At 45.9% G+C, this 26,666-nt stretch overlaps 3 protein-coding genes across 9 annotated transcripts in view; 1 reads left to right on the top strand and 2 right to left on the bottom strand.

The window, feature by feature from the left end:
* CPAMD8 (C3 and PZP like alpha-2-macroglobulin domain containing 8) overlaps positions 1-4,940 on the top strand; it is a 55,008-nt gene extending 50,068 nt beyond the window's left edge. For 3 of the 7 annotated variants that reach the window (XM_066984117.1, XM_048077631.2, XM_048077635.2), the window contains exon 43: positions 176-3,983. In XM_066984117.1, the coding sequence (XP_066840218.1) occupies position 176 (1 nt within the window). In that variant the 3' untranslated portion in view covers positions 177-3,983. Of the gene's footprint in view, positions 1-175; positions 3,984-4,590 lie in introns of those variants that run through there. The other 4 variants (XR_010826798.1, XR_010826796.1, XR_010826799.1 and 1 more) reach the window with 4 other exon arrangements.
* F2RL3 (F2R like thrombin or trypsin receptor 3) lies at positions 3,709-11,211 on the bottom strand. The gene is made up of 2 exons (XM_013195251.3): positions 6,623-11,211; positions 3,709-6,091 (listed from the first exon to the last, which is right to left on the bottom strand). The coding sequence occupies exons 1-2, from the start codon at positions 6,711-6,713 to the stop codon at positions 5,016-5,018; spliced, it is 1,167 nt and encodes a 388-aa protein (XP_013050705.2). The 5' UTR covers positions 6,714-11,211; the 3' UTR covers positions 3,709-5,015.
* Positions 11,212-11,325: 114 nt separating this feature from the next.
* On the bottom strand, positions 11,326-25,893 carry SIN3B (SIN3 transcription regulator family member B). The gene is made up of 19 exons (XM_066984126.1): positions 25,746-25,893; positions 25,122-25,228; positions 24,267-24,420; positions 22,996-23,259; positions 22,465-22,608; positions 22,119-22,241; positions 21,516-21,605; positions 20,959-21,077; positions 20,014-20,221; positions 19,190-19,306; positions 18,581-18,819; positions 17,701-17,884; positions 16,884-17,478; positions 16,221-16,390; positions 15,533-15,706; positions 15,161-15,253; positions 14,749-14,843; positions 14,401-14,605; positions 11,326-14,062 (listed from the first exon to the last, which is right to left on the bottom strand). The coding sequence occupies exons 1-19, from the start codon at positions 25,842-25,844 to the stop codon at positions 13,832-13,834; spliced, it is 3,411 nt and encodes a 1,136-aa protein (XP_066840227.1). The 5' UTR covers positions 25,845-25,893; the 3' UTR covers positions 11,326-13,831.
* Between the last annotated feature and the right edge of the window lie 773 nt (positions 25,894-26,666).

Genomic DNA, 26,666 nt, shown 5'->3' on the forward strand with positions numbered 1-26,666 from the left:
CTTTAGCAAGGAATCACCAGGAACAAGATCTTGCTGGGACAGCATCCAAGTCTTCATGGCCTGGATGTCTCCATTCCTAGCAGCTTTTAAGTTTTTCTCTGCCCAGCCTCAGTGATGTTTCACAAAGATATGTAATGGGAAAGTGACTTTTTTCATCATGTTCTCTTTTCAACAGAAATATATAATTTAAAAAAGAGAAGAGGCTCAGAATCAACTCCTGTATGAGTTTGTTCCAACAGACGACCTGCTGCAGAACAGAAACCGAATGATGACTACTTCCTGATGCCCTCAGAACTGTAGGCTTTGCTGCCCCACGGGGGTGGATCTGGAGCGCTAAGGGGGACACTCAGCATTATTCTTCTGTCAATTTTCCTGCCTTTTGTGCATCCTCCTAGGATTACTTCCAAGGATGGGAAGCCAATATACTGTGCCCTCTAGGTGAGAAAAATAGGGGCTGGAATTCAAACTTATAGACCTTTTCAAAATGTTTTCTCTATTATCAGGATACTGCAAATGCCATTTCCTAGCTACATTTAGAAGCTAAGTCCAGGCCTCGTGCTTAGCTGAACTGCTGTTTGAGGAAGGATGGCTGAGGAGTTTTCTCTCAAATTATTATAATAAAAATCAGTATGTTTTGCTAATTATGACATAAGAGGCTAATCATCTTCTCTAGCCTGTAAGTCTACTGTACCCACAATTATGTCCTACAAGAGGAAAAACTGCCCTAATGCCTCCATGTTCAGGAAAGATGTTGGGAGGTCCATTTCACAAGAGAAAACTCAAATCCACTGTCAGACAGGGCTGAAAAGTTTCAGGTGGGGAGTTTGCTAGCCATAGCAGTGACCAGGATCTGGTGGGTGAGCCCTCTTCATTTTGCACTATGTGCTGATGAGGTTTGCTTGCAGCCTTCTCAGCTCTGCAGCCCCTTTCCTCCTTGTAACCCTGACATGAACTGACCCAAGGCACAGTCCTTTTAAATGCTCGCCTGACTTCACCAATCACTTTTATCCTGCTCCCACCAGCATTCCCATACAATGATTTTTTTTTCTGGATATGGTAATCTATGCATAGGCCCTGGGCCTGCTTGCCAGTACAAATCACTGGTGTCACAGAGACTGGACTCCCTTAGAATGACCTGCCCCAAGCAATGTGGTAAAACTAAAAACAAAAGCTGTGTGTTTCCAAAAGTGCATGAGCCAAGACTTTTTGGTTTCCCTTCCTGCCTGGAGCAGCATTGTTCTCTTTGGAGGAGTTAGATGCAATTGCCTGTTGCAAAATAGTGTTAATATTTTATCTTCCCACGTCTATTGTTACAAGGACCCAGAGTGGGGTGGAAACTCCTTTTGAGGGTGTTTATTGGTGAATGGAAACAGGAAAAAGCCCAGCTCCATTCATTTTTAGGGCTTGTTTACACAGGAACCCTGACAAGAATATATCCCAGTATAGACATTCCATTCCAGAATAAAAGCAATTTTATTCCAGAAAACTGTCTACATGGGGACAAAACAGGAGGTATCCCAGAAGTTGGGCATTTGTAGTTTCCAGTCCTTTTTTGTCTGGGGCTAGATATTTGCAGAATGTAACTGACACGATGAAGGTCTGGGTCTTGAAGTTCTCAGAAATTTCAGAACTGCTTTGTTGGCAAGTTACCAAGCCTTCCTTCGTGGCTGCTGTGAGCTCTCCTCACAGCATCTTGACGTGGCTGTTGCCCGTATGCACCCACTGCTTCTCAGCAGAGTTTTTTGCCACGTCTCTTCAGTGTGTATGAACAGACCACGTCCTCACTGTGTCCCCACTGCACAGCAGAAGCACTGGCGGCTGCATTCCTGTCTGGCAGGTAAATAAATGCCTTTAAACTAAATTCCATCTCCTGTAAGCAACTGGCCTGGCAGATGCTAGCTATTGTGTACACACACAGGACTGAGTCAATATTTATTCCCTGGGTAAATAACAGACCTAGTATGAGCTGCAACAAGAGGTTGTTTTGTTGTTTCTTTTTTTTCCCCTTTTCTAAATATCAAAGCTGCACAATACAAACCCTGCTGTTTGCTGGTTCCAGCCTCAGCTGTTTAATGCTTCAAGGCTGGAGAATGAGACGTTTGGTCACCCTGATAATGTCTGTGTGAGTGGCTTCCCACAGAAGATGGGACCTGTGCTCAGGGTTCTTCAGCCTCCTCTCTGTCCCCTCTGTCCCCTTCTGGCTTTAGTTTCCCTGTCTCATCCATTTAATGCTTGTAGATAGATATTTTAAGTAATTTCATATTGCTTGATCCTCTCATAGATCCATGGGCAGTCAGACAGTGTCACCACTGGGGACAAGAAGATGAAGGTAGGGAGATTCAGCTTAGTATTAAACGTGACTTCCTTCATTTTCCTCAGTCTCTGTTACATGTAATCCACTAATTCAAGATACAAACATCTCCCCATTACTGCCAGCTAAATTTCTCCTTGGTGCCAGCCCATCAATCATGGCTTTGGTCTGTGGGCTCTCTGGGTGCCAGAGCACGCACCTGTTTGAGGCAGGGGAGTCTTGCTTCTGTTTTACCACTAGAAGAACTGACAAAGAGTCCTGGACCCCTAGCAGGCAGAGGCAGAGCAGCCTCAGTGTCCTAAAATGGTTCTAAATGGGACGCTGCATGTGAGGTCATGTGCCAGGTTTCCTGTACCCTAAAGCCTGACATCACCTTGGGTGCCTCTTCACAGCTTTCAGGGAAATCATTAGTCCATCGTCTCTTCTTCCTGTGTTCCTTAGGTACATATTGGCAGCTCTGCCTCCCCTCACTCCTGCCACCAAACTAGCTCCTTTCTAGAGTTAAAAATCAGTCATTTCATTTAAGGAATCAAATAAAGGAACCTACAAATACACACCTGATTGCATTTTCTCCCTTATTACAGTAGTAACGGAATAGGTCTCTGTCCTCTCCACCTCAGCTGCTGGTCCGTAGCTTTCCCCTGTCCCCAGGTTGTTCCTGTTTCTTGTTATCGTCAGTAATTCTTATCCAGGAAAAAAAATTAATACCTATTTTTCTTCCTTTCTTCGAAGTCCTACGTGTAATACACAAACTCTTAGGGCTAGATCCAGGAGGACCACTTGACACAACATAGCCATATCAGACTCAGTATTACTCAAGAAAAGCAGAGCTTCTGCTTCTTTGGGCTTTGAATTGTTTGTGGCTTAGAGACATATGCCTCCCTCTGTCAGAGGTGCTTCTCCTTTCCTTTCTCTGATGGTCCCTCACTGCAAAAGGAGAAAAGTGCTGGTGGGTTTGTAAGACACAAATTCCTACATACATCAAGTTACATTACTGAATAGCTACAGCAGTGCTAGTTATCAGTGATTTTTGCTTGCAATCCTTTCAATGAAATTAATATTTATATATTTGTAACTGTACATTATGCAGAGTAATCATTACCATGGTATTTATTTTAAAGCAATAGTTCCCTTGTCCTTTCTTGTCCAAGTGTTTTGGCCTTGCCTCTTTCCCTCCTCCTTAATCAGCCTCAGTAGCAAACAAATATCAGAAGAATGTTCAGTTTGTTTGAATAGCATCATTGAAACAACAGCACTTGCTTTGCTGACACTGATTATTGATATTTAATGCAGAGTAACCTGGTTTTCATTATTGTGGATAGATGATCTATTTGGAAAACCTCAGCTCAGTTTGTTGGTTGTTTTTGTTGTTGTTGTCGTTTTTGCAGTACTTGCTATTTCTGACTGAGTGACAGTAGTCTTGGCTTGCAGCCTGGCTCCACCACATCTCCTGCGTTCAGTAGCTGGCACGTTCTCTGTACGTGCACTGCTGCACCCGTAGGAGATGGGCTCTAGTTTTTCACCTGCATTTCACCCCTGCACGTACATGTAAACGCAAACAGTTCTATGATCATTTTTGTTTTGTTCACACACAACTTAGCAAGTCTGAGTCCAGAAAAGGGTTTGTTTTAGATTATGATAAATATTTTATTAAAAACTGATTTTAAAACAATGCTGTTTGTCTCTCTTTATTCACATTGTAGGCTGTAAGCTTGTTTGATCATAGATCACAGAAGTCATGCCTTTACCCATAAAACTGAAGAATTCAGGAACTCCAAGGAAGTTGATCACTCATTTTCTACCTTGTGCCTCACTGGGTTATTCCCAGAGATGAGCTGGCTCTATTTTGTCAAATTTGCCATATGCTCCAGGATTGAGCAACAAGCTTGGTTCATAAACGCGAGGTCTCGATTGCGTGTGTCATTAAGCAAAAGCAGTGATGAGTTTCTAGAGTGAGCGTTTGCTCAATTCCTTCCTGAATGTTTCCCTTCAAGAGACATAATACAGTCTTTGCCTCAGAGCAATCATGGATGCCGAGGATCATAGGATGAATGAATAGGATTTTTTACACTTATTACCAACAATGGGCTGGCATTACCATGGTGGTGTTCCTTTGTTCACTAGTCAAGCCAAGAATGTAAGTGGTAGAAAAGCTAGTGCTGTACATTCTCCTGACAGAGGAGTATTTTATTTCAGGAGAATACATTCCACATAGGCACCTCCTAGTGCTTTTGGAATGTTTAGAAATTTGATTTTGCTAAATGCCTGTTCTTTTTCAGTTTTAGGTAAAAGGACTATGTGTTCAAAGACAGCAAGAAAGCCAGTAGCAGAAAAGGAAACAGAAAGCAGATAGCAACCAGCTTGCAACGTGTATTAGGAGAAGCAGACTGAGGTATGTTAGCAAAAGCATCCCTGGCAATATGAGACCAGATGAGAAGTTAGGTGCAGTGTCCCAGTAACAGATCTATTCATGTTCAGCACTCCACATCTTATCTGGACTCCACACTTTTCAGGGAATGCTGTGGCCTAGGTTTATTTGGTCTCAGCCATGCAGACAGAAGAACGTGGCTCTTCCTTACCAGGACTCGCCTACTAGGACGTACTGCTTGCTGCTCTGGACGAAACCTGTGAAATCTCAGCACTCACTGTCTTATCCCCACTGTATGTTGTGAGTGCCTTGGGAGCAGGGAGCTGGGCTGGAGGCTCATACCAGCAAATCCTTGGAACTTTTCTGAGGGAGAGTTTCTTTAGAGGTTTTTAAGGATGTGGTGGTTTTTTTGCTGTGATTGAAGAATCTCCTCCTCACCTTATCCCGGAAATCTTCAGAAACATAGTAGTAGACGAAGGGGTCAGCACAGCTGTTAAAGGTGCTGATGGCCAGGCTCACCATGTAGCTGATATACAGGTTACCGTACAGCTTGGAGTGATAGCTGGAGTAATGAACGAGGAGGAGAACGTTGCTGGGTGTGTAGAAGGCCACGAGTGTGAACAGCACGAGAGCTGTGAGCTTCATGGAGTAGGAGTAGCGCTTGCCGTTGTCCAGGAGGGCTCGCAGTACTGAGCAGTAGCTGAACAGCATCACCACCAGAGGAGCAAGGAAAGCGCAGGCAATGAGGCAGATGAAATAGTAGAAATAATACCCGTCATCCTCGTGCCTGGGGAGAACGTCGTGGCACAAGGTGGTGCCTGCTCTGTACAGGGGATACGACTGCTGCTGCAGAGTCAGGGGCAGGGTGAGGGCAGCAGCACAGAGCCAGATGGCAGTGCAGGTACAGGCAGCAAAGGCAGGGGTGCGGAAAGAACGGGAGAAGAAAGGATGCACCACAGCCAGATACCGGTCGACACTGATGCACGTGAGCAGCAGCACTGAGCAGTACATGTTCCCGTAGAAGAAAGCCGTGGTGACCCGGCACAGGCCTTCCCCAAAGGGCCAGTTGTTCCCCAGGAAATAGTAGAAAATCTTGAAGGGCAGCACCAAGATGAGCAGCAGGTCTGCTGCAGCCAAGTTCATCAGGAAGACAGTGGAGGTCAGCTTCTCAGCCCTGGTAGCCAGGACCCACAGGGCCAGCCCGTTTGAAGGCAGCCCCACAAGGAAGACGAGGGTGTAGAGGCAGGGGATGAGCCGCACGGTGACCACGCTATTCAGCTGAGAGCGGGTGGCTTCATGTATCAACAGGTACGTGATGTTGTTTATCGTTATCTTTTCCCCTGGGATGGCTCGGGGACACGGTGTGATCTCTGGTGTCATTACCTGCTCGTTGGTGGCGTTCTGAGAGTAATCTGTCGATGCAAACACAGTCTGTTACTTGCTTGCATGCGAATGCTAGCACTTTGCAGAACAGGCTGGATACACGATGCTTACACCAAACACTAAGGTTTTGCATTTTATGCTGGGGTCCCTTGCAGTAAGAGTATTCTGTAAGATGTTGTGCGATAGGCAGAAAAGGCTAACTCACAGAGTTAGGTGTGCAGGAGTAACCATCAGCGACCTTACTGAAAACTTACACGACTGCTCTGTTCGGTGGTGTCCCACCGCTCACAAACGATTGCTATGGCGTGCAGTTATCAACAGGCCTGGGGAAACACGGTGCTTCCTCTGCCCAACTTTCAAAAGAATCCACTTCACCCCATTTCTTTCCCTTTCGTAAGCATCTTCTATCACCTCCTGCTCTAATTTGAGTATGCATCAATCTCAATTAGAGCATGCACCCATGTGATAACATGACAAAAATGAGTTTCTAGGGATCTTAAGAAGGTACCTAGTATCCATTACTTTAAGAAACGATTTTTCACCCGAAGATGTGCACTCACCATCATATTCTGGAAAGGCCAGGCAGAGTCCCCAGAAGGCACAGCAGAGCACGAGCCGGGGTGACAGCTGTCCGTTCCTGGAGGTCTCCATTCTGGTGTGGCAACCGGGGAGCTGCTGGGCTCACAGCTGTGTGGGAAAGGCAGTCGTGTAGTGACCGTGCTTACGCATTTCCTTCTCGCAGTCCTTAACGCACGGAAGCACCAGGCTTATCCTGTGAAGCTGGAGGCCTATGGGGGTTGTCACGACATCCCTACAGTCTGTTGAGTCCAAGCAGAGACGTAGCTCCAGTGGCAGCCACGGGACCAGGATGGATGCACGTATCCAGGTCCATGGGAGCTGTGTCTCACTGTCAGAGCTCAAATGACTCATTTTGGGCTTCCCTCCTGCTCCAGAATATTCCTGAAAATGAAAAATGTCACATCTGACGCACTTGGAATTTGATGTAGCGTGTAAACTGAATCGAAATGCCTCTGAGCTCCTGCAGCCAGCATCCTTCCACTCCAAGTGGCTCCACATATTTCAGGTCTTTTCCCACACTAACTCAACAAGTTGGGAAGACATCGTCCCCTCACATAAACATAAATGAAGTACTGGAGAGCTGCAGATCCAAATAAACCTCCCAAGCTCCTAGGGATTACACAAGGCTCTTACAGCCTCATTTTGTGACAGTTCAGGGCTTTTAGTGGCTGCCTTGCAGTCCCCAGATCAGGCTGGGCCTTTCAGAGTTCTTCTATTTCTTTATTTATATGCTTCCAGGGCAGACAGGGAAATGAACTGCACCTTCCTTCTTGAGCTGGCTGCAGAGGTTAATTAAAAGCCCCGTGCGTCGGATCTGTTTGCACTTGAAAGCAGCAGCACTAGCACGCGCCAGCCTGGGGTGCCGTAACATCCAAGCGATAAGTGGCAAGATCCCATGGCTGACGGAGACGTGCTGCTTCCACTGATAAACCCCCAGGACAATGGAGAGCAGCTCCGTCCAGCAGGAAAGGGGCCTGACAGGGGTCCACAGGAAGCCTCTGCTGTGGGGCAGATAATGGTGAATTTCACTCACTCTTGCCCAAGAGCTGTGTTTTTCCTAGAGATGTGCAGCCTCTACCCAGTGAATCCCTAAAAGAGTAGAGCACTCCTTACTAGCTAGCAGCCTGGAGCAGCAGCATGCTGCTGCCACATACCTGCTGCTTGCATGGAGATGGTGACTCTCATAGGGTTGTAAGAAGGACCCTTTGCACTGGCAGATGTTCCCTGAGCCTTTAGGACTGTAACAAGATTCTTTGCTGGTTCCCCCATCCTCTAACTTTGAGAGTGTAAGGCCCTTCCTTGCTCTGCCTTGATAACGTCACTGGGGAAGTCCCAAATACTCTCCCATCATCTGCATATGAGCTCCGTTAAGCTTCCCAGTAATCCAGAGGGTGGGCAGGAGGTCGGAGCTTGAGAGGCTTCTGCTTTTTAGGCTGTTGCTCTCTAGTCCCCTGCCTGGCTCTGCAAGGAGGTAAAGACAGAAGCTGGAGCCTGGGCAGTAAGAATTGTAAATTTGGTTTGGCAACCTGAGGAGGAGTTCAGTTCTTTCTCCTCAGCTTATGAATGGCCTCTTCTGTGAAGGTTGCAAATCTGAGCCTGGCTGCTGTTTGATGAGATTCCTCTATTCCAAGGAGAAAATGATCCTATTTCCTTTGCTTTCACCATATTCCCACATCCTTGTGCCGAGCGTGTCGAGAGGTGGGGTTCCACTGGCAGGGACAGGGAAGATGCAATGTTAGATGTTTTGCTTTTGTGATCCTCTCAGGATTTATGAACCATTACAGAATGACTCATGTGGCCGCATATTTTCCGTGCCTCAACCAGGATCCTTTCCATGCTCTGTATGCAAAAAATTAGACATAATCAGGTTCAGATAGTGTGCAAATCGCAGCCCCGCTTCCTATGGCCAGGTCTCTGGAGTGGAGCAGAGAGAGGTTATGCCTTGCCGTAGCCTTCATTTTTCAGATGCTGTGTGATCTTTAGTGACTGCTTTAGATGCAGAACAGCTTGCATGAAAATTCTAATGCCAGAGGTTTGTCACGGCTTGTTAACATCTCTTTAAGTCGTGTGATCCCTGCCCTGTGGGGTAACAATTTGGTTTTAAAGCTATTCGTTGTGCAATAGGCCATCTCCTGGGAGCAGGCACGCTTTTCTTCCATGGCTCTGAACCCTGAAGATGTAAGGAGAACAGGTTAGGGATTTTAAAGCTCTGAGGGAGGGTACAAACACGACCTGCCCTGCCCCAGACATACATCTTTAAGGCCTGGAAGAACAAACTTTGGGAGGCAAATGGCATCTTCATAATGGGGCTTACATTTTGCTCTGTTCCAGGAGCTCCAGGGAGTTCTTCAGCTGCAAGCCAGGTGAGAAGACGTCTTAGTGCGGCTAATACCTGCCCCAGGCTGAGCTCGCGTTTGCTTTGCAGACACGAGGAGCAGCTGACTGTGGAGGCAGCGGCTCTGCCTTAGCGCCAGCAGCACGGAGCATTTCCACCAGTGTCAGCACAATGTCACATTTTCCATGAGTGCAGTACGGGCCCTGCCTTTCCCAGCCGCTGGGTGTGCAAGCATCTGAGACTTCTCAGAACCACCAGGCACAGAAACTTCCACCGACTATTGAAATAGAAACGGTGGGCCTTTTGAGCAGGATCCCCCACATCCCAAATCTGCCTTTGCAGGCTCTGGCACCTACAGGCTGACTTCATGCCCTGGGCACTTCCTGACTTCTCCAACTCCTCCTCCTCTCATTTTGTGGGGTCTCACACCATCACCCTGTGAGCTGCCTGGCTCCAGGGAATCTGTGCCCCTCTTCTGCTTGTCCTGCTCTTCTCTTCCACTGGGATCCCACCCATAGCTTTTCCCTTCCATTCTCTTGTTTGTTTTCTCCTCACCACTTTGTAAGCTTTATGCCGGTACAATATTCTTTGGGAGACTTTCCTTTTTTTGACAATTTCACTTCTGCTTGCACTTTTCACTCCAGAGGGTAAGAAGCCCACGCGAAGTTATTATTCGGGAATGGCTGAAGTTTATTAGCATCACTCTAACTCACTAGATGTTCTGCAATAGTTTCTTTTGGACTTTTCTCAGCAAGTTATTGACACTGGGATGAGGGCTACCCTGCCTGATACAGCCATCATCCCTTTTCAGCACTGGGCTTCGATTCATCCTTTAGAACAGGTATGGATTAGCATTGCTAGACTTTAATTTAGTCTTACGTTTTGAGGAGTGGAAGAAAGAGGTTGCCTCTGGTTTCTTTAGGGTAGCTAGGTTCTAATCCAGAGGAATGGCTAAAGCATGAAGGAAACCTTAACTCGTGTTTACACACACACACTTCTAGGATACCTGTCACTTGTTTTCAGCCCCCTCTCTCTCCGTGCATCACCGTGATACAGTAACATGGAAAAAAAAGTCCTGAAATACTAAATACCGCGTTTGGGTATTCCCTTTAGCAATTCTTAATTTAATTTATAAAATCATTAGCTCTTACTCCATCCTGCAAACCTGAAAGATATTTTAAGCTGTCTGTCATTGCCAAATGACCGTCCACTTGCCGAGATCTCCAACTGCTTTTAGGTGATGTCAGCTCTGGCTGTCCCTCCGCAGGGCCTTTCGCCTCCCCTAGAGCACTGGGAACGTTCTTTGTGAGGAGTCCAAGGTCTCTAAGAGGAGACTCTTGTGTAAAGTGTACTGCGTCCTCTGAGACGCCATTACCATCATTTTCATCAAATTATTTCATACAATTTATGCAGCAGAGGAATGTTATTAGGAGAACAACAGTTTGTTTCCCTGTGAGCGAGCAATACGCTGCACAGAAAGGAGAGTTGCCTTTTGTTATGGCAACGGAAGTGTTGAGAATGATGTAAAGGAAACTCCTATCAGATCTGGGTCACATCACGACAGCTTAATTTGCAAAATCTACACACTCAGTTGTTGTGCAGAGCTCACAGGGAAAACAGTTAAACATGTTATTACCCAGGAATTTGGGGAGGTTGAGGGAAAGGCGGGGTGGGGGTAATTTTCATGGTTGCAGTTGTATTGTCTTAACCTGGAGCAGATGTGCTTATAGATTTCGGAACTGGAATCAGTCACTTTCTTGAACGGCTGTTGTATTTAGCGTGCGAGTACTTGGGGGCCAGGCCTGGACCACATTTTTGTGCCACACCTCTCAAGGAAAAGGTGCTGCTAGAAATAAACCAATCTGCAAAAAGATACGCTTGGCTGGCACTATACAATGTCTTCTTTTGATACCTATCTCCACATGGAGCAACTGTGCCATCTCATGGACCTCTCTGCTCTCATCCAGACATGGGCCTTTGCTCCAAGGGAGGTCTTGGCAGCACACGCCTAAGTACAGAGCCACAGGCACCATCTTCCTGCATGGGATCTCCTACTGCACGCCTTTTCCAGGAAACTTGTTTCCCTTTTATGTCAGGTAGTGCTCTAATGTACCACTGGAGGTAAGTTTAAAGATTTGCTGCCTGCTCTCCCGTGGAAGCGAGTTGGCACACATCAGAATCATTACATTCTGCAGCCTCCCTGCAACTGCTCGAAGGGAGCTTCATCCAACTTTTCAATTGCATTTTTCTACCATTTAAAATTCAGCTTCAGGTGCACAACCATCACTTCTGGGAGTTGTCAGAATGTTTAAATTAATTTTAAACAAACTTAAAACAGTGAGACCTGCAGACTTTTAAAATCAATATTTTATTTTACTTGAATGTGCAAATAAATATAAAAAAACTACATTCAAAGAGCTGGCAAAGCAATTACAAGCCCAAAAGCAAAGATCCTTCAAAAAAATGGAAGAACAAACTCTTGAATCAAGGTCGTGCTAGCAGATACACAACAGTTGAGCTTAAACTCTCAGACGTTAGCAAGCCACTCTCAAACCTGCACTGCCCCCTATTCCATCATTTCACATCGTTTGCTACTATCATTTTTAAGACAATAGCACTGTAAAGGGCCACAGTCTGTCTTCATCTGTTCAGATTATAAATTAAGGTATACAAAATAAGGATGCTTAAAAATACCTGAAGTACACTTAAAAATGGAGAGATGGAACAGGATGGCGCACAGGTGTGTTACCCTCCTACACTGCGGGACACCTGGAATCAAATGCATTTTAAGCCACAAGTTGCAACCTACTGTCTAGTAAACATTTTCTGTATCATAAAACCATAAAATTTGGCACAGTTGTCATCTCCACTGGAAGACAGCAGAGAGGTGAACAGGACTGAGGTGTATTTTGTTGAGCTGTCTGGCAGCAAAAGGGGAGACTGTGCTTTGCACTGGGCTTGTCCCCCCTCTCCACCCAGCTCTCCCATAGCTACACCCTCAGTGGCTTTTATCACTTACTGCAACAAGAGCAGGGGAAGAACCTCCAGATCATTTCCGTAACCAAAATTTAACAGAGACTCGGACAACGAGAACACGAGTTTTTGATGAATAGTGCTCCACTGGCAATAGTTGTGCAAGTGGCCACGAATGCCAGAGACTGGTCTCCCTCCTTCCCTCCCACAGATTATTTTGCAAAAAAGACAAAAGAGTCGGTACAGTTTTCTATTAAATGTACCCCAAAGGCCAATTTTTCTACTGTCAAGTGAGACAATTGCAAAACCAAATGCTGTACAGTGGAAATAACTCAGGAGAAATCCTACAGGCTGCTACTCAGGTCTGGCAGAAATTTTAACATAAAAATCAAAGCCACAAAAAATATCCAGGTGGGGCGTCACTCCCCCAAAAGCTAGGAAAAGTTGGAAGCCGAGCTGAAAGGAGGCCGGACCTGCCTCAAGACATGATGTTTGTAATACACTCCATGATAGTGTGCTTGCCTTTGCGAAACAAGAGCAAAGTCACGACAGGGTTGCAGGACAGACACGACTGAATTTTCTTGATTTTTTCAATACATTTAGTCAGATAATTGACGTAGTGTTCTGCACGGCTCAAGGTACTTTTTGTTTTGCTTCTTTTCAAAAAGGCTTCAAAGTACAGATGGTTCAGTGGAAAAGTTCGTCTATAATGGTTGCGGCTGGATCTAATCCTCCCCATCACAGATTTCCATGTGTCACTGCAAATACAGCATCTGTGCTGACCTAGCAGAAACAGCAAAGTATCTGGGACAAACCTCAGATCCAGCGCGCTTACTGTGCTGCAAGCGCTCCATCTACCGATGGTATTTAAGTGGTACAACCCAGCAGAACCACGGAGTCCGGGCATGCACAAGAAAAGCGAAGCGCCTGAGAACGCAGTCTCCAGAGGCTGCCAATCAGCATGCAAAATCCGAAAAAAAAACCCAACCCCAAAACCAGACCAGACCTCGCAATGGGTATTCCTTCCCACGCACACGCTCCAAGCAGCTCCGGATGTAAAAGGCAGAGTCTGCAGCAGGTCATACGTTCACAAAGCAACGACACGGGATCTGGTGCAGCACCTGCAGCCAGGTAGGTGATGATGGGCCTTGGCTGTCCTGTGCTGCCAGCTGCTCTTGCCTAGCACTGCAGGTTACAGAGTTTCTTCCCCCTTAGTTCATGCTCCAAAATACACAGTTGATGAGTGAGAGTTAGAGTGCTTAGCACACCCTTGTCTCAGTTTTGGCGTTTTCTCACCAGAGCATCAGTGACGAATACTGCAGTTGTTGCCTTATCAGTACACACAGATAACGAAGCAGTCTGCAGCAAGGCTGGCAACCTGTGCCAGGTGCTCTCAGCCACACCGGCACTTGGAGGTTACACTGAAGAGTTCTGCAGGCTCCAAGACAGCACAAATTCAGGAAGATAGAGAACATTAAACCTTTCAAAGAAGAAGCAGCTGCCAGCATCTGCTCAAGCACCAGCCAACTCCATCTCTCCAACGAAGCCACTAGTGGTGGTTTGCCAAGAGCCTGACCCCCCTTGTTCAGCCCTCCTGTGCTGGCTGGTCAGCAGTGGCCTAAAGCTATGAAACTACTAAAAAGTGTGTGGCAATGCCAAGAGCCCTCTTCCCATAAAGCTGTTAAGTCTCTTCATGATGACTGGAGGATTACGCTGCAAGGAGACAAGTCTATGCCATATGGAAAATACATCATAATCCAAAGTAAAATGCTGTTTGGATAAATATCATTAATACATACATTGCATTCCCACCACTATTCTCAGAGTAAATGTGTTTCATCAGCAACGCTCCTACTTGTCTTGGTCCCAGGCACAAGTCTCCTCAAGGTGAGGCTGGACGGCGACTGTACTGAACTCTGTATCTGTTCACCGGGACCCCATGGACATTCACTGTCTCGCAAGTTGTTTTACAGGGCACCATCTCCTCATCTTCATCTCCCATTAGCCAGTCTTGAACTACATCAACTGCTTCCATAGTCACGTTCTCTTCTAGCCACCTGTTGTGCCATTCTTCAAACTGCTGGTGGTGCTTTAACAGCACCATTGGCTGTACCTGAAAACAGGACAGTAACGATCACCAAGAGGTCAAAACCTTCACCTCTTTGAATGTCCAAGATGTGCATGCTTTACAACACAACACAAACAGTAAAACAGAAAACTGCATCCCTGCCTTTAAAGATCTTCATTTCTCAATGTTTGTCACTCGCCCTTAAAATTTGCATGGTAAAGACTACTAAACTAAACCAAAGCACACAGAATCTACCATCTCTCCTCCCTGTTTCATTCAACGCAGAGAAATAACTTCTGGGTGCAGCTTGCAGGAATTCAGTCACAAGATCTCTTACTGGTATCTGTCTTTTGGCTGAAGTGCAGAGAGAGTAATAGATGTACCTGCTTGGCTCGGCAGAGAGCTCCCCGCCTGTACATGTAATCCTCTGAGTTCATGATGAACATCATTTTGTGGGTGTTGAGCTTAAAACGGCAGTCCACATTGCAGGCGCTTTCTACCCCAATCAGTCTCTTCCAGGAACTCTTCACTTCACTCCGCAGAGCTCTCACTTGCTTACATTGCCACTTGCGAAATTTTTTTAGGTTTCTAAAAACAATAGAAAAAATTATGAAACATTTGTCACACTTAATTTTCCATTCCCTTAAGTACATCACCCAAAATCACTGCCACATGTTTAGAGGAAGTAGTACCAGCTGCTGCAGGTGTGACTGAGGAGGGAGGGAGCTCACCTTTGCAGAAAGACTGGTTTCAATAAGAAGCCATCATTCTGGTTGTTTGGAGCTCCTTCTACCCCAACGTACTGCTCCATGTAGTTAGCAAGGTGCTACGCGAGAGAGAACAATTTCAAGTCAGATTTCTCTCATCAGGACTAACGCTGCTGCAAAGAACTACTTTACTTCCAAGCTGCTTTTTATGAAGATGCTGGTATCTCAGTCAACCCCAAGCTGATTTATGTTGAAACTGTTTTGTTAACGTGCACACTTCTGTCAATGACCACAGCCCCACATATAATCTCCCAACCTCCTAAGCAAGCTTATCCTTCTGGCCATGTCTCACATTTTGGAACAAGAAGGCAGGAAAGCATTCTTAGCATCTGCTTTGTCAGTCGTACAGCAGACTCCACAATCACTGTAATATTACCTGGACCTCCACGGGATCTTCTGTTTGGGTTTCTTCTGTATCCAGAAGCTCAATGGTCATGATCACCTGCCCTTTCCGCTGCAGAAACATTACCTATAATAAAGTGACAGGCACGAGATATTGTCCACATGGGTCCACAATAAAACTCTGGATATTCACAAGTCATATGGACAATAAATATGAGAACAGGAGAGGAGCAAGCAACACGGCTTTTCAGTGAGCCAGTACACCACTTCACTATCTGTGGTGGCGTTGGAACCTTCTCTCCATATTGCTTTCACTCAACATTGTGGCCTTGGAGCTTCCAAAATCACTTCTCCAAGGTGAAGAGCTACAGCCACTTTATGAAGTTCCCTGGCAGCAAATTCTTACCTTGAAACAATTCTCATCTGCCATGCAACGTTCAGCCTTCCATTGATAGCTGGTCTCCTTTGCTGCCCGGACACACCGAGAGGATAAGTTACCTCCAGCAGCACCTCGCTTCCTTTCGTTTAAGTAGAGCTCAACAACCTTCAAGCAGATGTCATCGCTCACTAGATGGTGAAGCTTCCATTAAAAAAGGGGGAATTCAGTCAGCAAGTCTGGGCCAAAAGTTTACTCTAGTGTATTATGAAAGGAGCGCAAAACTCAGCACAGCATCGCACCTCAGACAAAGTACCAGAAGTTTTAACTTCAGAGACTTCGCACCCTTCGCTCTCCTTTTCATTACTTTGCCATGCAAGGAACAGAGAAGAGCAGGGGCTGATGTACCTTAACTGTAACAAAACTACAACTAGAAGACAGATATTGAGCAGGATGGACTGAGCCTTTCTTTTGCTTTAGATACACGTTGGAAATGGCAGAATTTTGAAAAAAATGGAACTTAAGGCCAGGAAGAATCAATCCCCTGAGGTGATCCCTGTACTGTAGGTGATGCTGAACTATCTCACTGAACTTCTATTAGGCCCTTTCCACTACAAACGTAAGTTTTCTATGAATTTGCTCAACGTTTTCTGAGTTTATGTAGTACAGGGTAATGTGAGAAACGTATTTGTCTATAGGACAGCAGCAAACTAGTTACCTGGCGGACAATATTCTGCACTAGTTTGTCCATAGTAAAGCCAATATAGGCATGGATAGTGAACATCTCCCTCAGCGTGTCCTCATACTGTGTTGGGTCGATGTTCCCATCCAGCAGACTCCTCACCATATCCAGGAAGGCAGGATAGTACTCCTCCAGTTCCACCTCACCTGGACGGGGGAAAAGAGCAGTCACTACATGGAAGTAGTAAGTGAAGGCAGGAGATGTACAGGACAACACTGCTCACAAAACAAGACATTCAGTAATGGGAACATGTTTACACAGAAGTCTCTGGAAGGAGTGCTGGGAGACTAGCAGTTTTTCCTCATGCTCTTCCATAACTACCTTGTGTGGTTAACTGTTTCATTGTGGAGCCATTCACATTTTCATCAAAGTCACAGATTAATACAAGACATTTCAGAGCATCTGACAACAGTGGGCTTGCAGGAAGTCTCTATGAACCATGCATGAAAGCCCTCAAAGGATAAATGACGAACTAGCTATCCTGTTAAATCAGCTGCATCCATGAATTGCAAATACAGTCGAGGTTTGTACCTCTACATTCCTTACAAACTTGCCTGCTAGTCTAGCTACCCAGATATAAACAGTCAAGTGCTAACAACCAGAACATTAAGAACAGGCTATGTCCCAGATTACTCTTACTTGGTTGCTTCAGTCTTAGTTCCATGGCTGGATCATTGGTCTTTTCTTTTCTCCCCTCACAAAGGAGTTTCTCTCTCTCTTTTTCTGTCCGATATTCTAGAAGCTGCTTCTGAGCTTGACGATAAATCTTTAGGAGCCTCGAGCACAGAGTCTGATGAAGGCGGAGGAAGAAATACCAATTATTATTGACAAAGAACAGACTGTAAACATCATCCAGAGTGTTGTGGGGCTCAGCAGCTGTAACATCACAGAAGGTTGCTTTTGCCTCCAAAGGACTGCTTGGAGGCCCAGGCATATGTTTTTTCCGTAGCTCAGGAGTATCCAGATTCTGCCCCTGATGGTTCTCTCTGTCTTCATCTGTTGATTCTTCAGAAATATTGTGTTCAGGGGGCTGAGAGAAAAACAGCTCAGGTATGAAGTGGTGCACTATCTGCCGAATGGTTGCTTGATCCTCCTTTTGGATAGTAGGCTGCCGTTTTACATAATAGCTGATAAGAGACGCTGCATCTTCCAAAATCTGCTTGTCTTCATAGATAAAGATAAGATGAGGCTCATTTGTGGATGAACTTCTCCCCTCTGAATGCTGCTCCTGATGCTGTAATCAAGAGACAAATAGGTAAAGATCCTTCCATTCCATGCTCAAGAGCCATTCCTGCCAGAAGAAATAAGCCCATATTAACGCTATGCTTAGGACAGTCATTTTTGACTGAGAACTCTTCCAAGCACTACCTTCAAGAAGGTCCCAGGAGTGAGATAAACCTTTAGATAATACATAAATGAAGGACAAATAGGATGCGTTATTTGCTAGCATACACACCTCATCATAGACACTCTCAATTTCATTCAGCAAGCTCTTGGAGCGCAAAGCTTTGGTGTCATTTTGTTTGAAGTTGACGGCCTGGTGGTCGAGAGACTTCAGGTAGGCTTTCTCATACTGCTCCCGCCAAATTTTGTTGAAGCCCTGCTGGGCCTCTCGCCACTCCTCCTCTTTTGCTTTCAACCTGCATAAACATGCACTCTACTTCAGTTTGAAAAGACAACCACAGAAATGCACACAAAGCATTTTTAAAGTAGCTAATCGTGATGCACCAAAAACTTTTCAGCATTCCTAGGAGCCGTAAATAAATAAAAATGCACCATCACTGGAGATAGGTTTTCCTCTCTAACAGGGCCTACAGAAGACAGTGGTTTAAAAAATGCTTAGGAGGAAGTCTAGAAATCCACAACTGTTTCCAACACCTTAACTGTCTAACTGGAGATCATCTCATAACACCTTTCAGCATTACAAAGAAACTGTGTTTTTTTTTTTAATTAAAAAAAGAGATGGATGAAGTAATCAGAAATAAAGAGAAGTAAGCAGGACTTACAACTCAAAAACAGTTCACTCCCAAATCTAACTAAAAAATGTGTTTTTCCTGTAAGCACAGTCTGAGAAGGAGCATGAAATACAGACAGGAGCATTTTCAATAAGCTAACAAAACATTTTTACCTACTTTTAAGAATCTGCTAAAATATTTGTCACTTCAAACAAAAGCCTACTTTATTTCCTATTTCTGTCCTTTGTTGTAATCTAAGAAAGTGAAAACCAAGTCACTTATTTTTGGAAACAAACAATCAAAAAAAAAAAACCAACAACCTTTACAATCCTGTATCAATTTCTTAGAGATCTCAGATGAACATGGCAGAACAGCAATTACCTCTTAAGAACAACAGGAACTGCAGTAACTGGGTTTTTCTTAAGGCTTTCAATGATCTCTGGTGCTTTATCACCGTAGATGCGATAGATGGCCCTGCGCTGGATCACTTCTGATGTTCCTCCCAAGCAGTCATCGAGTCGAAATTTTTCTTGATCCTCTTGAGTCAGTCGAGAAAGCTTTTTCTGCACGCTTTCCAGCACACGTATTGTAGCTAAATTGGTCTCCAAGACAACATCCAACTGTTAAGAAAGAGTTTAAAAAAGACAGTGTTAAAAACACGCACAGCAGGAAAATGGAGACGAGCAGTGCTCAGGTCTGTTGCCCACTGGGTGGAGCTAAGAATCATCATCAAGGTTTCCCGCTAGGAAATATACCTATACTAGTTCTCCCAAAGATAACAAGCTTTTCAGAACTGGATCTACGCCTAAAAAGAACTATTAGGCTTCAAGCAAGTGGAAAACACCAAACTCTAATCTAACTCAAATCAACAAATACTAACTGAACTTCCAGTATTTGGCCACCAAATAGTTCAGTCAAAATCCTCATGGCTAGAAGTTTTACTTTCTGAGGAAAAAGACAAGCGGAAGGGAAGCTGAGTAGCAGAGGTACCTCAAAACGCTCGTCTTCACAGCGGTGCAACTGTTCCTCATAAGGAGTCTTCTTGGAGCTGACAAAAGTTGAGTCTTCGGACCAGGATGGGAATGAAACCCAGGTATCGTTTAACACCTGCAGCAGTGCAGACATGACATTGAACAGAGCCTTATGAGCCCAGATCTGTTCTCAGGGGGCTGACACTTTACTGTTTTATTCTTGCAGAGTTCTTCCCTGAGTTTCTACTGGAATTTTCAGCCTAGTTAACACTGTCATGAGTGCTCCTCAGATGATTAGAGGTCTGTGTAGAAATGTGTCAAAGTTCAAAAGCACCTTCACGATCATCTCACAGAGCACAGAGATCACTCTGCATTAATCCACAACTGTAAGTAAAGGAGACGGAGTTGCCAACAACAGGAAAAGGTGGGAGCACCTACCTATGCTGCATATGCCTGTTCTCAGTGACAACAGTGCCTGTGACACTTGCTAACAGTGCTCTTTCAGGAGAAACATTGTTTTTAAAAGTTAGGGTCCACTGCTAGAAAATTGATTTCATCCTATTTAATGTTCTTTTCTGTACGAATAATTTTGTGTATGCACACAGACTTAAAAGAGATTAAACTGAAAGAAGTGCTTTGAGATATGTTTAGACAAAATTAGTAAGCTGAATGTGGATACTCTTATTTCAATAAATTGGATGAATAACTGATGCAAGATTAAAGGTGACTAGTCAGTGTTAGAGAGAGGAATCCACGTGTAGAAGCTGTAGCACTAACTACTCTACTTCAAGTTACCTAAGTACAGTGTGTGTACAGGGATTGAATAGGTTGATCCCCAAATACCTCCTTGCAAATGGCTGTTCTTCCACTGCACTTTGGCTGCTGATAGGTTTTTGGAAGAGCACGGTAACTTGATCCAATGCGTTTGCAGGAAGCATAATCAATTTCCCGACTCATTCCATCCCCAGATCGGTCACTCAGTGGAGAAGCAAATGAAAGCTCTTTCACACCAAGAAAGGACTTGAACTGTGCAAACAGTTCTGGGAATTTCCTTCAGAAACACAAGTAAGCATAAGCTACGTTATTTCATTCTGACAGTTTTAGGGTGGCTAATGCATGTCATAAAAGCGAGGGTGAAGACCCAAACAAATTTAGTACTGTGGTGAGAAATCCTTCGCCAACATTTCACCTCTGTTATCTTTCCTTCTGAAATGCTTTATGTTCTTTTTGACTTAAGGCAGAAAGAGAATTTCTCTTCACAGCTTCACCAACACTACCCTTAACTGACTGAGGAGTCAGCATTCCTTGGTATGTGACTCCCTCTTCTGTTGAAAGCCAAACAGCACAAGAGACTCACAACAAAGAGGTAGAACTATTTATCTTTTTCACAGCTCTGTTCCGAGATTCCATGTTTATACCTGTATTTTACAGCGAGAGATTAGAACAGGGAATGTGAACAGAAACCACACTCCAGAATACAGGAGATTCTCTGCCCCCATTAGTTTAGCATAGCATCAGGTAGTCTGCTGCTCATAAGGCTTTCAACTGGATGTACAAACAGCAGAAAATATCCTCCCCAAAATGCTCAAGAGCTGTGCAGATATGTTAAGATGCAGATTTTATTATTCCTCTTTATGGATTAGCTTTCAACGTCTGGCATGCTACCTGGAAGGTATTTCTGAAGTTAAATCCAAAGCTTCAGTACCAAAGTTCACAGTGCCTACCAAAAATTAACAGAGCAAGGCCTAAAAAAGTACAACACAGCAGAGATGGCAATCAGTAACTTACCCTAGAAATGGTGTAACTAGTTGGAGCAGCTCGGAGCCAGAGACCAACTCCTGGTTGAAGAGAGCAATGCAACGGAGAAAGTTTTCATAGACTTCCTGGCTCTTTAGCACCCTACGCACCTAAAAACAGTTTGGAGAGAAATGATCAGGCAGCCTGAACGTCATTTTTATTTAGTGTTCATATTCCAAAGTACTCTGAACCATGGGTATGGTGGCAAACCTCTATCTGCACCACAATACAGAAAGAGAACTAGCCCCAGAAGTCCCAGTTTCAAACAATAATTTAGGAGGTACATTTGGTTACTATGAGGAAATATCACCAAACAGCAGAGAAAAACGTATCTGTCAGAGACGAGCATTCAGGAAAAGGTTAAAGATCAGTTTCCATTCCTCTTCCAAAACCATCTTTTTTTTTTCTTGGTCTGTCTCTGCCACCCCAAGTCAGGCAATTGTTAAGTGCTGACACACAAATTGTATACAAAATGAACCAATTAAATTAATAACCACATAAATGGTTGAAAATTAGTCCACAGATGGGAGAACAGGCCAAATACTGACCTTGTCAAAGAATGAAAACTCTTGCAGTGTTCCATATTTTCCCACTGTTGCTACTGACAGATCTTTGGTACCTCGCAGTTTCATTTTCTTCTGTTAAAAGAACAAACAGTTTTACTTAACACATTGTCACTCAAATACTATCAAATTCCACTTTGCGGACATGTAACAATTCTCAGCAAAGGCTGAAACTCAGTATTTCCCAAACAGTGATCTAGCATTGCTACGTCAAGTCCTCCAGAGCAACCTCTATCAAATGACTCCCTAAGCAAAGAAGAAGAAAACACACACAAAATGGATCACTTCAGGAAGAATTCCAAAGAACGATTCGCTTGTAAAAATGATGAATTGGCCCTTTCCAGGGCCAATACTTTGTACACAAGGTCCTGATATTTAGTATTCAACATGGTACCGCGTACATTAGAGCATATTTTAAGCATCCGCTTTTGCTGCAGCACATTAGTATTTTTAAAATAGCTTTGAATATTTTCTCATACCTAACACCTACGTACCTCAAAGACACCACTCATTACAACTTTACCTAAGGAATTATATAAACACAATGAGTAATACCAGGCTACTCTAAGTTTCGCTTGCAAAAGATACCTTTGCTGGGCCAGAAACAGGACGCAATAGCAGTGGTCTGGATCGTTTTTTGCTGTGTTCAAGATTCTTTTCATGCTCAGTTTTCTGGACACTGTTCACTTCACATGGTCCATTTCCTGTGAACTGAAGAAAACAAATACTCATTTCAGTGCTCTCTCCTCAGTCTGTGCAAATAAAGAATCTGGTTTATCCGAACAGAGAGCATGCAGTTCAGTGACCTGCTTTGTGAAATCCAGACAGTAAAGAGAAGCAAATTTCATCTACTGGCTGTATGTTTTTCCATAACATATTCCACATACAAACAGGCAGTATTCAATAATCTGTCTTGTTCCAAGCATACACATACCAAAGACCTCTTAGCCTCCGGAAGAAACTGTCCAAACTCAGAGAGCAGATCCTCCTGTCCCCTGAACAGATTTGCTACTTCAGTAAACACTTCTTCCTCTGACATGCCTCGAAAGGGTCGACCTTTAGTGTTCAGCTGTTCTTTCTGCAAAGATATGCACAGATGTTAGACACAAAAACATACAATGCAAGAAAAACTGACAACTCCACAACAGCCAAAAGCCCTAGGCAACACAGACTTGATATGACTATCAGACAGCCCAGCGTTCTTACAGTGCATCCTGTCACACAGGATATCACTACATCAACTGAAGGTTAGCGAAGACAGATGCAGATACAATTCCTTTACACCACAGAGCCCAGAAAGTTCTACAATTTTCACACTTCTGTCATTTCATCATGTAAATATCTATGAGGCAGTTGTTGGACAACAGCTTGGGAACTGTTCAACAGGCCGACGTTTCATCCAACAACAACTATTCAACCAGCCACACTGCACACCCACAATATCTTAACGCAGAAGGCTTTTTACCTGGTAAGTATGAAGAATTTCTAAAAAGGATCTGTAAATTTCCGGGTGGTCCAGGAAGCGTGTTTTGATCTTATTCACATAGCTAATAGCATTATTGAACTCTACAGAATCAGACTCCAAAGGAATCTGGGATTTATCTTCTTTGTACGGAAGCTGTTGCCTAAACTCCTCGGAACAGTCACTGTGGTTGTGCGAATTCTCCTGAGAGTAATGCAACAACAGCCCACTGCCAGGGACAGCGCTGGGAACAGGCTCTGAGGGCACCTAGTGGTATAAAACATACAAGACAGTGATTCGCAAAGCAACACAGGTGCAAGTTCAACTACAATCTAGCATCGCTATTTTCAGTGTTTAGCTAGAAAAGATTACCACGTGAAGAAATAAGAAAAAAGATTTAATTAGCCAATAAATTCCCTTACCTACGTTATTAACACCATGAGTTTAAAACCAAAAAAATTCCCGTAAGCCGTATCTGGCTTACAAACCATCTGACTCACTGCTGCTTTTTGACTGTCACTGCATTATCCACTACCCTTGAGAGGGTGTACCAAATCACGTGCGCTGCGGTTTCTGGTACCACTGTTCTACTCCAGAGGAACTGTCAGTTTTAAGAAACATAATAAAATGTAAAGCTCAAAGACGCTAAACTTCTCAGCAACAGAGAGATCTAAGGGAACTGAGATCTAAAAGATATCTACTGCTACTAATTAGAGTTAAACCACACATTTATCAGTGAAATTCAGGTGGTAGCTCTGTTTCAGCCTCCACAACCACACAACAACAACAAAAAAGAAGCAGAGGCCAATACACATCCACCTACATTACAGCAGAAGCCTTTCATTGCGGGATGGTACCAATCACATGGCAACACCTGACACGTATTTTTTGCCTACCGCCTAAACACATTTCTCAGTTTCTCACTGGAAGTACGATTCTTCCAGATTTTTTAATTCGTCACTACACACCACACATCGAGAGCCTATAAAAACAGCTCAAGCCAATTACAATTTCAGTTTTCAAACCTGGCTGAAGTACTTCGAGTTGCAGTGGCACTTTGTGCAGGAACATCGCTCTAGTGCAAGCTAAACTAACAACTGCTTTGAGAATAAACATTCAAATTTACGTTGTACCCATTACCATACTTTGAAAGCTCTGTAAAAACTTTAGCAACGTGCAATACTTGCAAATCTGCGAAGCCTAAACTGTGTAAGAGATGTATATAGTGATACATATAGCAGGATTTACTTAGAATAATGAGCTCCATGACCTACCTGACTAGCCAACGGTGACTGTATGCTTAACTTCCCATTCTTTGGAATTTCTATTCTGTATCCCAGCGGGAGGAAAGCATTGAACCCTACAATGAGGTCAGGATGCTCATGGAACAGCTGCGAAACACGTCGGATTACGCCGGGTGTGTCAATGCTAAAATTGAGAATAGTTTGTTACTTGTGTCTAGATCAGAAATCTGAGTCAAGCCTAGAAAATGACAGAGGTACATCACGCAGCTGGCTTCTCACAGATGCAGTTTTTAACAAACTTTGGGAACTTCAGACCTGGAAATTAACCCAAGCAGAGGGAACAACCACCATCCACGGCAGCCTCACCCTGGGAGTGCTGTCCACAGAGATGAGATAGACATGAGTGTGCAGGTTACGTAAATTGGGCAAGGCAGCCATCACCTGGAGGGCTGATAGGTCACAGCTCTGCACTTAGGAGCCTTTTTTTCCAGACCTGTGTTTCAGAGTGGGAAGTAAAACCACATTTTTCTTTTCCTGGGTAATTTCTGCTCTGGAAAACAATCACGACACCGGGGCGGACAGACATCCTTCTCCACTGTCTACAGTGTGCTGTGCTACAGGGGAACAGGGCCAGCAGGGTGGCCTGCGTGTCTGAGGAGATGGTAAAGATTGGTTGGACGTGGTGCTTAGGGACGTGGTTTACTGGGTGATACGGGTAGTGGGGCGATGGTTGGACCAGATGATCTTAAAGGTATCTTCCAACCTTAATGGTTCCGTAATTCTAAAATGGTGGGAAGGCTGAGGAACCCTGCAAAGGCAGAGAGACCCCCGTAAAGCCCGAGAAGCTCCACGGGGCAGCCCTGGGGCGCGGGGCCTGGCTTTTACCTCTGACTTTTGAATTCTTTCATGATCTCCAGGAAGCCGTTGTAGGTGGCGGGGTCGCTGCCGAAGCGAATCTTCACCTGGTCCAGGTAGGAGAGCGCGTCCTCCACCTGCAGGGAGGGAACGTGGCTGAGAGCTGGGGGGGGGGAACAAACCCTGGGGCACCCCAGGGTGCTGAGGGCACCGGGGAGGGGGGGAACAGCCCCGGGGGGAGCCCCACAGCCCCGGGGGGGGGGCACACGGTACCAGAGGGGGCGGCAGCACCACGGGACCGGGGAGGGCGGGCTGTAAGGAGGACAGCGGGCCCGGGGGGGGGGGGGACACGACACAGCACCGGGAGCAGGGGGGGCAGCCCCGGGGCGGGCGGGGGCACGGTCCCGAGGGAGGACAGGGCTTGGGGGGGTGGACGGGGACACGGTACCGGGGACGGGAGAAGAGGGGCGGGGGGGGGGGGGCACGGCACCGGAGGAAGGGGGCAGGGGCTCCCCACGGCAACGGAGGGGGGGGGGGGGGGGGGGGGGGGGAGGAACCGGGGCCACCCCCCCGCGGCCCAGGAGCGGGGCAGGCCCCAGGGGCGGGACGAGCGGGGGGGGGAGGACACAATCCCGGGATCGCCCCCGCACTCACATGCACCGGCAGCTTCTCCTGCGCCACCGCCCGGCCGCCGCCGCCGCCGCCCCACCGCGGGGCGCTGCCCCCCCGGCCGCCGCCGCCCCCGGCCGCCATGTTGGGATCGGGGCCGCCGCGCGCGCCCCCCCCCCCGCCCCCCCCCCCTCCCGTCAGCGCGCGCCGAGCGCCTGCGTCACCGCGCACGGCTCGGCCCGGCCCGGCCCGCGGCGGAACCTTCGCGGCCGCCGTCGGCGGCGGCGGCGGCGGCGCCGCTCGGGAGCGCGCGCGTGCGCGTCTCCGTGTGCGCGTGCGCGCTGCTTCCGGCCGCTTTGAGGGGCCCTGAGGGGCTGTGAGGGGCTGGGGGCGGCGGTGTCCGCTGCCGGCCTCCCCCCCTCAGCTCTTGAGATTAAAAGGGGGGGGGGGACTGAAGCCCGGTGGCTGGTGTGGGTGGGATATTCGAGGTTTTTGGTCATTTTTTCGTGGAGCCGTTAAAGTTGGAAAAGATCTCCAAGATCGTCCAGTCCAGCCATTATAGAGTCATAGAGTGGCTCGGGTTGGAAGGGACCTCGAAGGTCAACCAGTTCCAAACCCCTGCCATAGGGCAGGGACATCACCCACCAAATCAGGTTGCCCAGGGCCCTATCCAACCTGGCCTTGAACACCTCCAGGGGTGGGACATCCACAACCGTCCCCGTCCCACCAATATCGCCCCCTAAAGCACGTCCCTAAGCACCACGTCCAACCTCTCCCTCAAAACCCCTAGGGACAGTGACCCACCACCTCCCTGGGCAACCCCTTCTAATGCCTGACTAAAAAGATCTCCCATAAAGGCTGCTTGTACAGTTTTTCATCAGTCAGTTAAACATAAATATCTGCTTTGATTTATTTTCCCTATTTTACAATGCACAAAAGAAATATCTCTAAGGATTTTTTGCGTAT

The sequence above is a fragment of the Anser cygnoides genome, chromosome 27 (assembly GCF_040182565.1).
Source record: "Anser cygnoides isolate HZ-2024a breed goose chromosome 27, Taihu_goose_T2T_genome, whole genome shotgun sequence".
Classification (NCBI taxonomy): Eukaryota; Metazoa; Chordata; class Aves; order Anseriformes; family Anatidae; genus Anser; species Anser cygnoides.